This window comes from Ammospiza caudacuta, chromosome 5 (genome assembly GCF_027887145.1).
Source record: "Ammospiza caudacuta isolate bAmmCau1 chromosome 5, bAmmCau1.pri, whole genome shotgun sequence".
Classification (NCBI taxonomy): domain Eukaryota; kingdom Metazoa; phylum Chordata; class Aves; order Passeriformes; family Passerellidae; genus Ammospiza; species Ammospiza caudacuta.
This window is the reverse complement of record NC_080597.1, coordinates 33,291,521-33,303,781: the sequence shown is the minus strand read 5'-3', so window position 1 is coordinate 33,303,781 and position 12,261 is coordinate 33,291,521. Positions and strand designations below refer to the sequence as shown.

The window sequence follows — 12,261 nt, the reverse complement described above, 5'->3', positions numbered from 1 at the left end:
ATGTAATACAGCAGTTCTTTTAAAATTCCACATATAGGATGATTATCCTCTGTTTTTTTTCATAGTACATTTATTGTACTTCTTGCCAATGCTTAACTGAGGTGGATACATGGGTTCTTTTCAAAGTATTAAGAAAGAATATTTTGTTACTTTTGCAACTTTTAAAGTTGTAAAAAATTAATGGGTGTTTTCTGTGTGCTCTTCTAATTGCTTTCTTCCTGAAAATCTTAACAGACATTCAGTGCCTTAAGAACAAATTTCTCGAACTCCAGAAACTATTACTGCATACTCTGATATTTATTAAAGCCATAAGAGTATCTGTACCTCTTGCTATGAATCAATACCAACACTATTTTTCACAGAAAAAGTATTTGAAACAAACAATGCAGGAAATTACCTAATCTGCTCCCATTTCTGGGCATTGCCATGAAAGAGCCGAGGCTGCCCCCGATGACGCTGTGTGGTCTCCGCAAAGGGGGCTTCTTGAAAGACCCCGTGTACTGGTGGAGAAATGAGTGCATGCTGTGAGACGTTGGAGGCCTGCCATTCTTCACAATAGGCTCTACAGTTCACAAGGATCAAAATATTCATTGCCACAAGTAAGGAGGATTGTCAGGAACATGCCAGAAGAAAAAAAAAAGAAAGAAGAAAAGAGTTAGTAAACAGGAAATCACCAGCCTGGTAAAATGATCTTTCATGCTAACAGCAGACCACCATACTATGGCCATTTCTCTATTGACACACAAGTACAAAACATGGCATTAAGTGTTACCCAAACTTCATTTTACTAAATCCTGTCACTCTGCTGCTGGACAAGTAAATGCCCTGAATATACAGTCTTAGAATGTCAATAAAACCAGACCACTGTAATTATTTTCTTCTGTCTTACTGCACAATGCTTCATCTTTACTTTTAAACAGGACAGCTGTTATGAGACAACTATGATGAGCAAATTCAATTATAAGCCTTCAAAAATATTCTCCCCTTCAAAATTCTTGTGGGTGACTAATACCAAAGCCTTGCCACTGCAGATCTTTAGAAGAAACCATACCTGTCTACACCTCCCAGAGTTGTCATGCCATAATTAAAGTTATTACCTTCCAGGGTATCAAAAAAATTAAGCATTCAATTTTTTATTTATTTTGGCTTTCTACTGGTTTGTGTTTCAGATGGTTCACAGAGATTTTTTTAAAAAAAAGTTATTATCATTGATAAGCACTTTCTAAAAGAATGAAGTCTTAGAAATTTTAAAAGCTCATTTACGAGTGTGAGCAGTATCTGGGTATTCATGTTCCCTCAGCAACCTGACTCCTCACACATGGAGTAGCCCTCAAGGATAGACATGGTCCTAGAAACAGGCTAACTCTGAAAACATGAGGGTTTTTTTTACCCCCAAAAGAAGCAGAACAGATGCCCACTTGCATTGACTGTCACGACAGTGGACTTAGCAGAGCCACCAATGAAGTCATTCATACAAGAAAATAAAGATGAAATACTCTCACTTCAGAAACGAGATCAGAGTCATCTGGCAGCTACATGCAAGCACTCTCCCTATACTAGGAAAAAGAACAGAAGCTATGCCCAAAGAACAGTTGAGATTCAAGTAATTTTGTTTTTCCATAATTTGATTGTTTTTAACATTACAGATTCATGTTTGGTACTACTCAGAAGACAGAAAAGGCAGCAGCCACACACTGAGCAATCACAGTGTGAGAGTTAATGAATGGAGCAGCACCCACTGGAGCCACTGCTCCTGGGTGTGCTCAGAGCTTCACTCATGCCTCTTGGGACAGGGAGCAGTCTGGGATGCTATTTCATCACTCCACCTTATATACCCACATGCAGGGATCCCAAAATCTTCCTTTACCTTCTAAAAAAGGGGAGTAAGAATAATATAGCTAGGAGAAGTATTTTATGGAAAGCAGAATTTCAATGGTAAAGGAAAGGAAGAGCAACAAATGCCTAATAACCTATGGAAAACAGGATCCTGAAGGGAACACCCTCTCTCCCCACATACACAAAAACCTTCTAGATACATTATTATGATTAGTCTAAAGCAGAGACAGGAGTACACAAACACAATTACCCAAGGACAGGTCAACGACCCTAAGAAATAATTATACAAGGAATTTTTGCATATAAACAAGAACAACACAGTGAGACAAAAAAAAATCGTAAAACACTAACTCATCTGCTGCAGGGAAAAAAATAAAACCCCTGGGGGAAAAAATATGCTGCAGACCAAAAACAGAAAGGACATGTCAGCACTGTTACAAACCTGCCTGCATCCTTTCATTAGCATCCTTCATAAACACAGTGCTGGAGTGGCTGAAGATGAGGAAAAATACACCACACATCTGTGTATACGTCTGTAAAGCATGATCAGGGTCTTCAAACCCCTGCATTTCTCTGTCCCAAATGCTCATTTCTGTTCTAATCACTTGCATCACCCTTTTGAGTTAAGTGTGATACCAGCTTCATTGTTGCATGCCTTTAACAGCAGATTTATCCTAGGACAGCAGGCAGCAAATTCCCCATCAATTTTTAACAGAATCTATTACTACCATGACAGGACACAGGCTCACATTCAGCACAACTACTGCTTTTGGTAAGTTAACAAAAGCTTTTTGCTTTCCAACTTTCTTGCTAATTTGATTTGAATTTGATTAAGTTTCTAGTCTAAACACCTCACACTGAGTTTAGATGCAGTGGTGAACAAATGAATAGTTCCTTGTATGCTATGGCTTTTGTCTACTCATGCTAAAAGCAATCTACCTTCATGAACTGTGCAGTAGGCAAAAGAGGCCAGAATTTATGAATACATTGAATGTCTGTGTAGAGATGGAGTTTTATGTTCATTACTAACATGACAGTGTGATGCACAGAGATAATTGAAAAAATCTGTTTTCCTCATGGCACTGGTAAATTTGTATGTATTTTACAGTTAAAAACAAAATTCCTAAAATATCCTAACATATGCAAAGTTCATCAGCTCAAATATAGGGACAAATACATATCATATTAACAAATAAATTTATATTACAATGAATGATAAATGGTTGATATGATAAGATCCAATTATACAGAAATAACTTTTGTCATCATAGGAAACTACTACTTTACTGTCTTAAGTACTGTACTAAATTGTGGAGCCCATTATAAAACTTTGCAACAATAATTTAGGTCAAATAGTAGGACAGGCACAACTACTGGCAGACAATGAAGTGAAGGTTACAGAAACACTCACGTGACACTGTATTTCTGACTAAGACAAGTACTAATACTGCTAGTTTATAAGTGGGGGTTTAAAATCCTGATACATGTTAATTTACAAAAAAGGAGGGATTGTACAGCATATGATGGTATAACGTGGGCTTGAATTTTGGAAAGTATATTTGTTATAAACAATTCAGTGCGCACCGCCCTATGCTAGGAGCCTCTGAAAAAACAGTTGCATGAATTCTGCATTATGTTACCTCATCCCTGCAAATGTGACAGTAACAGCCAAGAGTTGGAGCAAATATTGAAAATGATCAAGAAAACCTTTGCCGCAAATTATTTTACAAGACCGCTTATTACAGTTTTCATGCATTTAGGAGATACAAGAATTTTAAAAAGTGCTTTAAAAAAAACTATTCAACTCCCTCTCTCTCCAAAGTCTCACAAGTACTTCTTTTGAAGTTACATTTTCATTTAATTCACATCCATTTTTTCATAATTATTAATATGTTGAATCACTATATTTAAAGTACAACACAGCAGTTCTAAGATGCAAGTTTAGTCAAGTGTCTGGCCTTGAATAAAATGTGTCTAAACTGTAAAAGTTATATGTCTTTACTACATATATCTATAGAAACTGCTTATAATTTTATTTCTGTGATTATTGGTTTGATTAGTCTTTGAAAAATATTTCCCCTATATAAAACTCATAAACATACCTTACTTTAGCGTCACTCTACTTGGTAAATATAACTCAGTAGCTATGTGCTGCTGTTGGTTTAATACTCAGCTACAGGCTAAATGAATAGTGGAAATTAAAAGGTCAGTAAAAAACCACTAAAAATTCACTGTGTGGATCTACTGCATTTTGAGATCATGCCCACATCTGGTACTCCTCTCTCATGTAGATTACAACAGCAAGCACGACACAACCCACAGACTCACTGAAGGGCTGAAGAGGGCACCTGGGAATCTGCTGGTTCCACCACCTCCTTCAGCACAAGAGTGAAAAAGCCAGCCATGGTAGGTTGCATACTGCACACAAAATGATTTTTCTGTGGAAACTCCTTGCACAGGATGATAAAACTACCCAATCTTGCAAGAGTCAAAAGGAGACTGAACAAGCAATCTGCTCAGGGTTACTAACCACACAGAGACTTGCCTAGTTCAGTAAGTCTCTGAGCTAGAAACTGATACAGTACACTGGGGAAATGATGCTGTACTTTGTACTTGTCCTCAAATGTCATCCTCAGAGACTGGAGAACAGACAGGCAGAACTCCAGCTGTCCTTACAGCACAAGACTTCTGCAGCACCTGGCCATTTACTTGTGTTGGCTGTTGCTGGCACAACCATTCCAGCAAGGGTCTTATTAGCCATTTATCTCCAGCTCTCTTTCCTCACCCTACAATCTGTAGCTCCAAACCAATAAAACAAACTGATATAGAAAACAAGCTGAAACACAGACTTTTCAGTGGTTCTTCTTATATTGTATTTCATCAGTTGTTATTACAATAATAACAACATCAGTTGTTATTATTGTTATCTTCTTATTTTGGCTACAACATCATGTAATCTTAGACTCATCTTCCAAGCAATGCCATTTCAACATTTTCATTTCTTAGGCAGCATACTAAACTATCATGCAAATCTAGTCTTTCAATGTGAAAGAAGTTAAAAAACATTCTCAATGAGAATATTTATAACTATACTAATGTACAGGATGACCACATAGTTTTCATTGTCCCTGAACAATTCTTGCAATAGACACCCTTTAAAAAAGAACATCCACATATGCACATTAGTTTTATATCTATAAAAACACACCCTCCTTATTTTAAACACCATGTCCATGTTATCTTGTTTAAGTGTGCACCTTCAGCAAGGGTTAAAACTGAGCAATGCATGGTGACTGTGCACTGTTGTATTACTTGATGTTCAAGTTTGGTGAGTGCTGAGTAACCCTTTATATAATTTGGATCATTTTCTTGTACTTTTCACATTCTGTCGTTCAAACCTCCGTCGCTGTTGCCATAACCCAAAATAAATCCAACAGCACTGTTCAAAGAAAATGCTGCTCAATATACAATCAGTCTGGCTTAATAATGGTTGAAGAGTTGCTAGATCATGAAATGCTTTGGAATACACACACCTATTTTAAGAAAACATTGTACCCAATGAGGTACCACTGCTTTCCTTTTGAAATAAAGCCAACACCAATGCTAACCAACATACAAAACCATAAAACAACTCAAATGAACCACTGAGACAAATCAATTGTGTAAGTGGACAAGATTTTTTTTTTTACTTCATAATTATGAAAACTGGCAGAGTCAAGTAGAACAGCAGTGTATATAACCAAGAAACCTGTCCAAGGAATTAAATAAACCCAACAATTTTATAAAGAGGCTTCGTCTTCTTCCTTTAACTGCAATTTAAATTAACCAAAAACCTTGACCTGAAATTATTCCTGAGTTAAGCAATTTTTCAATGAATCCACAATGTTTCTTTTCCTCATCCATCTATGATAACAAAAACCCACACTACCACTTTCTTTCCTGTGCTGGATTTACTTAACTGGATTTACTTAAGCTGAGCTCCAGAGAGCCTGCAGAGCTGCTGGCATTTTTTTGCACAGCCTCAGCAACTGACATACTGTCACATGTCAGTCAGCTGGTGGATTAAAGAGAGAAAGTGTTTTCATTAGGAATGTAAATGCATTTTAAAACACTTTTTATGAATATATATTATCACATACTCAACTAAGTCTTTCTTTTTTTATGTCCCATGAGTATCACTATTACGTGACAAAGAGACCACGCTGTTTTTCAGATTTCACTGCCTAAATTTTGCAATGGTATTTTCTTCAACTAGCTTTAACAAGAATTAAATCACCAGCCATACAAGGTGACATTTTCCCTTAAATCAAACATCACTGACAGAGACGAGTATGTCTGCAAAAAAATGTTTGATTCCACAAGCACTATCCATTCTGGACATGTAAACCATATAAATACATACTTTAAATTCATAAAAATAAAGTTAAAATACACATGTGGAGATTTTCTAATCAAAGTAAGAAATACTGAAGACTTAGCATATATGATTACTGATTTGGGTATGGAATGGAAATTGAATCCAGGCATGCCCATACTCTAAGTAAGGATGAATCTTTGCGACTGCCACAATTCATTGCTTCTACCAAAAATGTGCCTCAAGGTTCTTCCCCCTGCCTCCCAACAAGAAAGTAATGTAATTTTGATTCAGGTTTTTGAACTAGATGACTATGGGGTATACAGAGCACAGCTGCTGACAGAAGGATGGAGGCAGAACCTCACTTGACACTTTAAGCTGCAACTTGACTTTGGACTGGCTCAAGTGTAAGAAAATCTCACTAAGTGTCTCAAGAATCCACTACTGGATTTTATAGGACAGGATTCAATGCAGTATCTTTTCCACCACCTTGACCTCACCCTTGCTCCAGAAAACTTAGAAGGTTTTTTTATCACTTCCAATTTATGGGGAATGGAAAAGTGTCAAAAATCTACATTTGTGAAATTAAATATTCATTCTCTGAACAGCTTTGCATTCATGAAGCTTATACTGCATCATCACAACATTTTAGAACTATTTATGTAGGCTTCTCAAATGCTACTGTCATGTAACTTACTCATATTTCAGCACCATCTACTACACATTCATTTACCTGATCTGAATGTTAGGCTCTGCTAATGATTATTCAGTTTTTACATAACAAAACCTGATATTTTTTTGGAATTGAAATATAAAATATTTTGAACAAACTGCTAAAGAAGCTGTTGTCAAGAAGCCCTATTTTTCTTCAAAAATTCTAGAATGTAAGCAAGTGAATTTCTGATATTATAGAATTGGCATGCTGCACTGTATAAATTTTAATTACACTGCTGTAAGGCAGTCAGACCCACTCAGTAAAATTAGTTGATTGCAGGTGACAGCCTCCATATAAGATACATTTAAATAACCCAAAGCAGCAATACGCTTGCTATAGATGTACTCTCCAGGAGCTGGATGAGGAACACTACAAAATACTGGGTATTTATAGATTATTTTATGGGTTTATTTCCTTGGATTTTGTTATGTGATACCCAGGAAAACACTGAGTCACTCTAAAAACAGAACAACCACTCAATACCATTTAAACCAATGTTTGTCATTAAACAATAAGATGAAATCCTCAAACTACTGAATATTCCGATTTTAAAAATTTGGCAAAACTTCAAGGGATTACTCCTATTGCTCAAATTAATCCATTTGAGTACAGCAGTCGTTCCAGAGCAAATGTTCCTCACCTGCACAACACAAGGCAAAAAGTACTAGTAGAACATTTGAAAAAAAATATGCTAATATAACCCTGAAGAAACACAGTTGTCACCCTCCTCTAAGAAATGAAGTACCTCAATTATTAAAATGCAGTGTAAAGTCCAATATACCTTTTTTTAAATTTAGGACAGAAAGGACAGATTTTTTTCTGTCTTAACGACAATAACAAACTACAAATACACAAGGCAAAGAATGAGATCAAGACATCTAAAAAACACTACAGAAAACCTTTCAAAGTTATTTCATGCAGAGTGAGGTTTTGTCTTCGAGGTATGAAAAAAATAAAGATCACAATCAAGTGAAATATATTGAAAACCAAAACCCTGCCTTTAAGATTTATTTATTTCATATTGCTCAGAAGGTAATTCTCAGATAGTATTTTTGGTCATCAGAACCTATACTGGAACATAAGCATGGTAATTCTGTACCTTAAATCATATCAAGCATAACACACCATCAGTTTAAAACTGTAACTGCAAAGGGCATCACACTACACCAAAACCTTCAGAAAAAATATTTCAGCTACAATTTAATTCAATGCATGTCAATACCACAGCCAAGATACAAGTATCCCTGGCATCTATCCTTGCATTCACACAGACAACTCCCAGTGCAAACATCTGTGAGACCAGGCTGCCAACCAAACCAGAGAAGAGAGGATCTGGCTCCTCTTTGTCCTAATTTCAGAAACAGTGTTGGCTACTTATGTGCATTTTACTTTTCTATACTTAACGACTCCACCTGAATACCATTTGAAAAGCATCTCTGCATATTCATCAGTGAGCCTACACTAACAAAAATCTGGAGTATTAAGACAGTCCACATCTGCATCTAAACATTACGTTCCCTGCCAAACTTGTACTCTACCTCTAAGGAAACATTAATGAGTGGACAAAGCCCCCACACAGCCCTCCAAGACTATGGGTCTCTGCAGCATGCTTTCAGGCACTGAATTTTCATGCTCATTTCACTTTATAAGCACTTCCACATATGAACAGAGCCTCTAGGTATTGTGGGAAGAAGCAAATTAAAACAGAAGGGAAGAAAGAACACTATGTTGTGCAGCATACGTGGGATGGAGAAACCGTACTGAACAGTAATAACAAAAAAGGATGCAAACCACAGCACAGAAGAGTACATACAGACTATAATAAAAACATTGCCAGTACAGTGTAAGGGACAGTACAAGGATCAGTGTTTAGCTGTGACAGCTACCAATTACTCACAGTAATCTGTAGTTCTAGAATGAGTTCTAGCAGTTCTGGGGATTTCTTCTCCCTCTACCCACCCACATCTTCATACTGATACTTTCCTCCAACATCAACAGAGAAATTTTACCAATTTATTACCAGTAAGCATTTCTGTGCTCATATTTTCAATTCAAGAACACTGTCTTGAAAATATGTTGCAACAAACTGTTTTCCTTCCATACTCAAGGAATTACACATAGCAGATGGAATGGAAATTTCTCAGCTCTGTTGAAGATGACATGAAATGATTAAAACTACAAAGGCGTTTGGATGTTCTGAGACAGTATTGCAATGTGTTAAATTGTAAAAACATTCATCCCTCTTATCAAGAGTATTAACTAGCCATTAATGCCTTAAACCTAAAAAACACTTACGCACTTTACCGTAGCTGATCCTTCCATTATTACTCACACCTGTAAAATTACAAAAAAATTATGCAAGTGTTCATGAGACTGGATCCTATGATCACATCACTGAGCTAAAAGAGACCAAATGAAGATAAGTATTATTTTACAAATTCATGTAGCCATTTCTATCAGAATGACACCTTTTTTTGTTTACTATGCACATGTGTATTTATCTGTACCAAAAACCCCAACAAAACAGACGGCTTTCCAAGTTACTTATAAATTAATGCAAGAGCTGTGGCTGTATTTTGGAATGTGTCTTGCAATTATTCTTAAAAGCATGCTTGGAGTTTGTGACAGTGCATTTCATAATGTTAGACAATACAGCCACATTTTTTGCTTTCACTAGAGATCATATGTGTTTGAAGTATTTGCATAAATTTTACACTTAATTAGGCATTAAATATGCATGATTTGGATGTCACTTCTAGCCAGATTTCATTAGTGTGTCATTGCCAAAGAAAAATTTAATGGGTAAATTTAGTTATCAACTCCTACAAATTATCATTTTATATTGTCAATATTAATCAAAACACATATATTAAGGTAAAATCTAGAATTAAAAAAGCAAGCATTGTTAGTATGAAAAATTAAAAATAAACAACAAATCCACCTAATTGGTTTTATATGTTGAAACACCAGAGACCAAGAAAAGCTTTTGTCCTCAGATGAAAGACTAGCCCGAAGTATACTTCATACAGTCCACAGTTCATAAGGCTTCAGATATATTATTAGGTATTTCACTGGTCCCTCTATTTTTACGGTTTATGACCTGATTTGGCAGTGCTTCCTCACCCAGAAGCCAATTATGATGAACATAATTTGTATGAAAGATTAAATTATATATAGGTTTCTGGTCACTAAATAATTTGATGGTGTTCCAAAAAACCCAAGCCCAATGGTTGTTCTATATTCAGTGCAACAGCTCTGCGCTACTGCATTGAACAATATGGGTTGATCCCTGCTAATCCCATTTTGCTGCTCATGGATGAGTGATGCATACTGAGATTGTACTGACACCACACGATGAAGGAGGCTGTGTATTAAATGAGACTGCATACAAAAGGGGAGCTGATTCAGTGGTACCAATGCACTGCAAAGAAATCAAAAGTTATGGATCTATTTTTGTGGCCGTGAACTACAAATGGGACAATTTGTTCTACATTAGGAGTACTGTTCTTTGAATCTTGAAACAACCCACTCAAAGCTGCAGCAAATGACAAGGTGGGCCTCTGGATGGGAGCTGCATTTAACTTGAAATCACAGGCAATTGTTTTGGGAGAAAAAAGCATTTGGCAGGGGGGCAATAACACAGGTTATTGCAAACAGGTGACCATAAGGAAAGGTCCCTAATACTATGTACAAGTGATCTACATCTGGAATGGCAGTGCTGAACTGCAACTTATAACAAGGATTTTTACAGAATATATCTCTACATGTCTATATACATATTTGTATAAAAATGTATATATATAAGTATTTTGCAGGATATAAATCAGATGGAGATAAGTCTGGATTCTAGGTCAGCACAGATGTGGTTTTGTATGGACACAGTCTCTACAATCTCCATAACCCAGTAACACAGCTGTTTCCCAGGAAGGAAAAAAAAATAGCATGTATAAAATTATAAGCCTCAGTGAACACAGCCATCAGCATGGACAGGAGACAAGATGAGCGATTTACCAGAAAGAAAAACTTAAAACAAAAGAATTGGACAATAACAATGGAATTAAATTTTGCTGTAAAGGCCTTCAGCATTCAGGATCTAGTCTTGCCTTCTGACCTGAAATGTACAGTTTCAATCCCCTTCAACTCTTATTTCCCAAGTTCATGATGTAATGCTTGAAAATAAAGCACATATGAAGAATCACTTTCTGAAGATTATTTGTATCCCTGACTCTAAATCTCTGTAGACTAATATACTGGCATGCCTTTGATTTACTAGACATTAAGTTTCTTCAGGAACAGATTCAAAGCCTTTTAACTGGGCACATTTGTTTCTCTGTTCCACAGGGTAAAGGAGCTGTTTGTTCTTAAATGCAGAACTAAGGAGATGGTTACTCCTGCCTCCTGAGATCAGCACCACCACAGTAAAGGACGTACTTTCAAGATCATAGTGCAGCTATCACTTTAAAATATTCTTCAAGAGACTACATCCTCTCATGCGTCTCAGTTGGATATTTACAATTAGTGCAGGCTTTTTAGTACTGTGATTTTGTAAGACGCCAAGGAAAACCTTTCTCATCGAAGCACTCCTTTGTCAGCAAATTTTTTTAAATGCCCACTGAAGGATTTTTTCCAGGCAATGTTCTTTACTAAATTAGTCTTTCACCAAAAGAGAAAAATAATTTCTTGGCTGTTTTTTCAACAATCGTTACCCAAAGCCCAATCCCTGTGGTCTGTCTGAAAAATACTCTTTCCAAAATATCTTCATCTGTGGGAAAGTTAGAGCATCCTTTAGAAAAGCAAGACTAGCTAGAGCAGCAAGCATTTTCCAACCCTACTTTCTAAGAAAAGTAGGGTCAGAAAGGAAAAACAAAGGAAAACAAAAATCCACAATGTAGTATCCTGTTCACATCTGCAAGATGAAAGATAGCACAAGTACTAATAACTGCTTTCTGGAAGAATCTGAAAAAAGGTAGCAAGGGTCAGTAAAACTTTTTTTAATGACATGAAGTGATGAGTTAAAGATTAGGCACAGCAAAGTACAGTTTATACTCTATGTCTTCTTTTAAGAGGTTCTACAACACCTTGAGTGTATCCAAGAACACTGTACTAAGGCACCAACAATGTTCTCCAGGTATAAACATTGCATATGTCATTATTACAATTTTAATACGCAAGATTCCCTTTGGCCAATGAATTACCATGGAAAGTAAAATAAAAAGAGCACTAAAAGCTAGATAAGTAATTTGCAATTAGGAACATTTTCTTGAATTGTATTTTTTACTTATTTTAACCCTTTAAATATCTACTGACAAGATAAGCTTGTCACAGTTTGGTGACAAGCATGCAGACATCCAAGTTT

The 12,261-nt window shown here is 36.2% G+C and overlaps 1 protein-coding gene across 6 annotated transcripts in view; it reads right to left on the bottom strand.

Moving 5' to 3' along the window:
- Positions 1-12,261, bottom strand: part of CDK17 (cyclin dependent kinase 17) — a 90,052-nt gene that overhangs the window by 39,024 nt on the left and 38,767 nt on the right. For 4 of the 6 annotated variants that reach the window (XM_058805910.1, XM_058805908.1, XM_058805909.1 and 1 more), the window contains exon 3: positions 398-562. In XM_058805910.1, coding sequence (XP_058661893.1) covers positions 398-562 — 165 coding nt within the window. Of the gene's footprint in view, positions 1-397; positions 563-9,200; positions 9,240-12,261 lie in introns of all 6 variants that reach the window. The other 2 variants (XM_058805906.1, XM_058805907.1) reach the window with 1 other exon arrangement.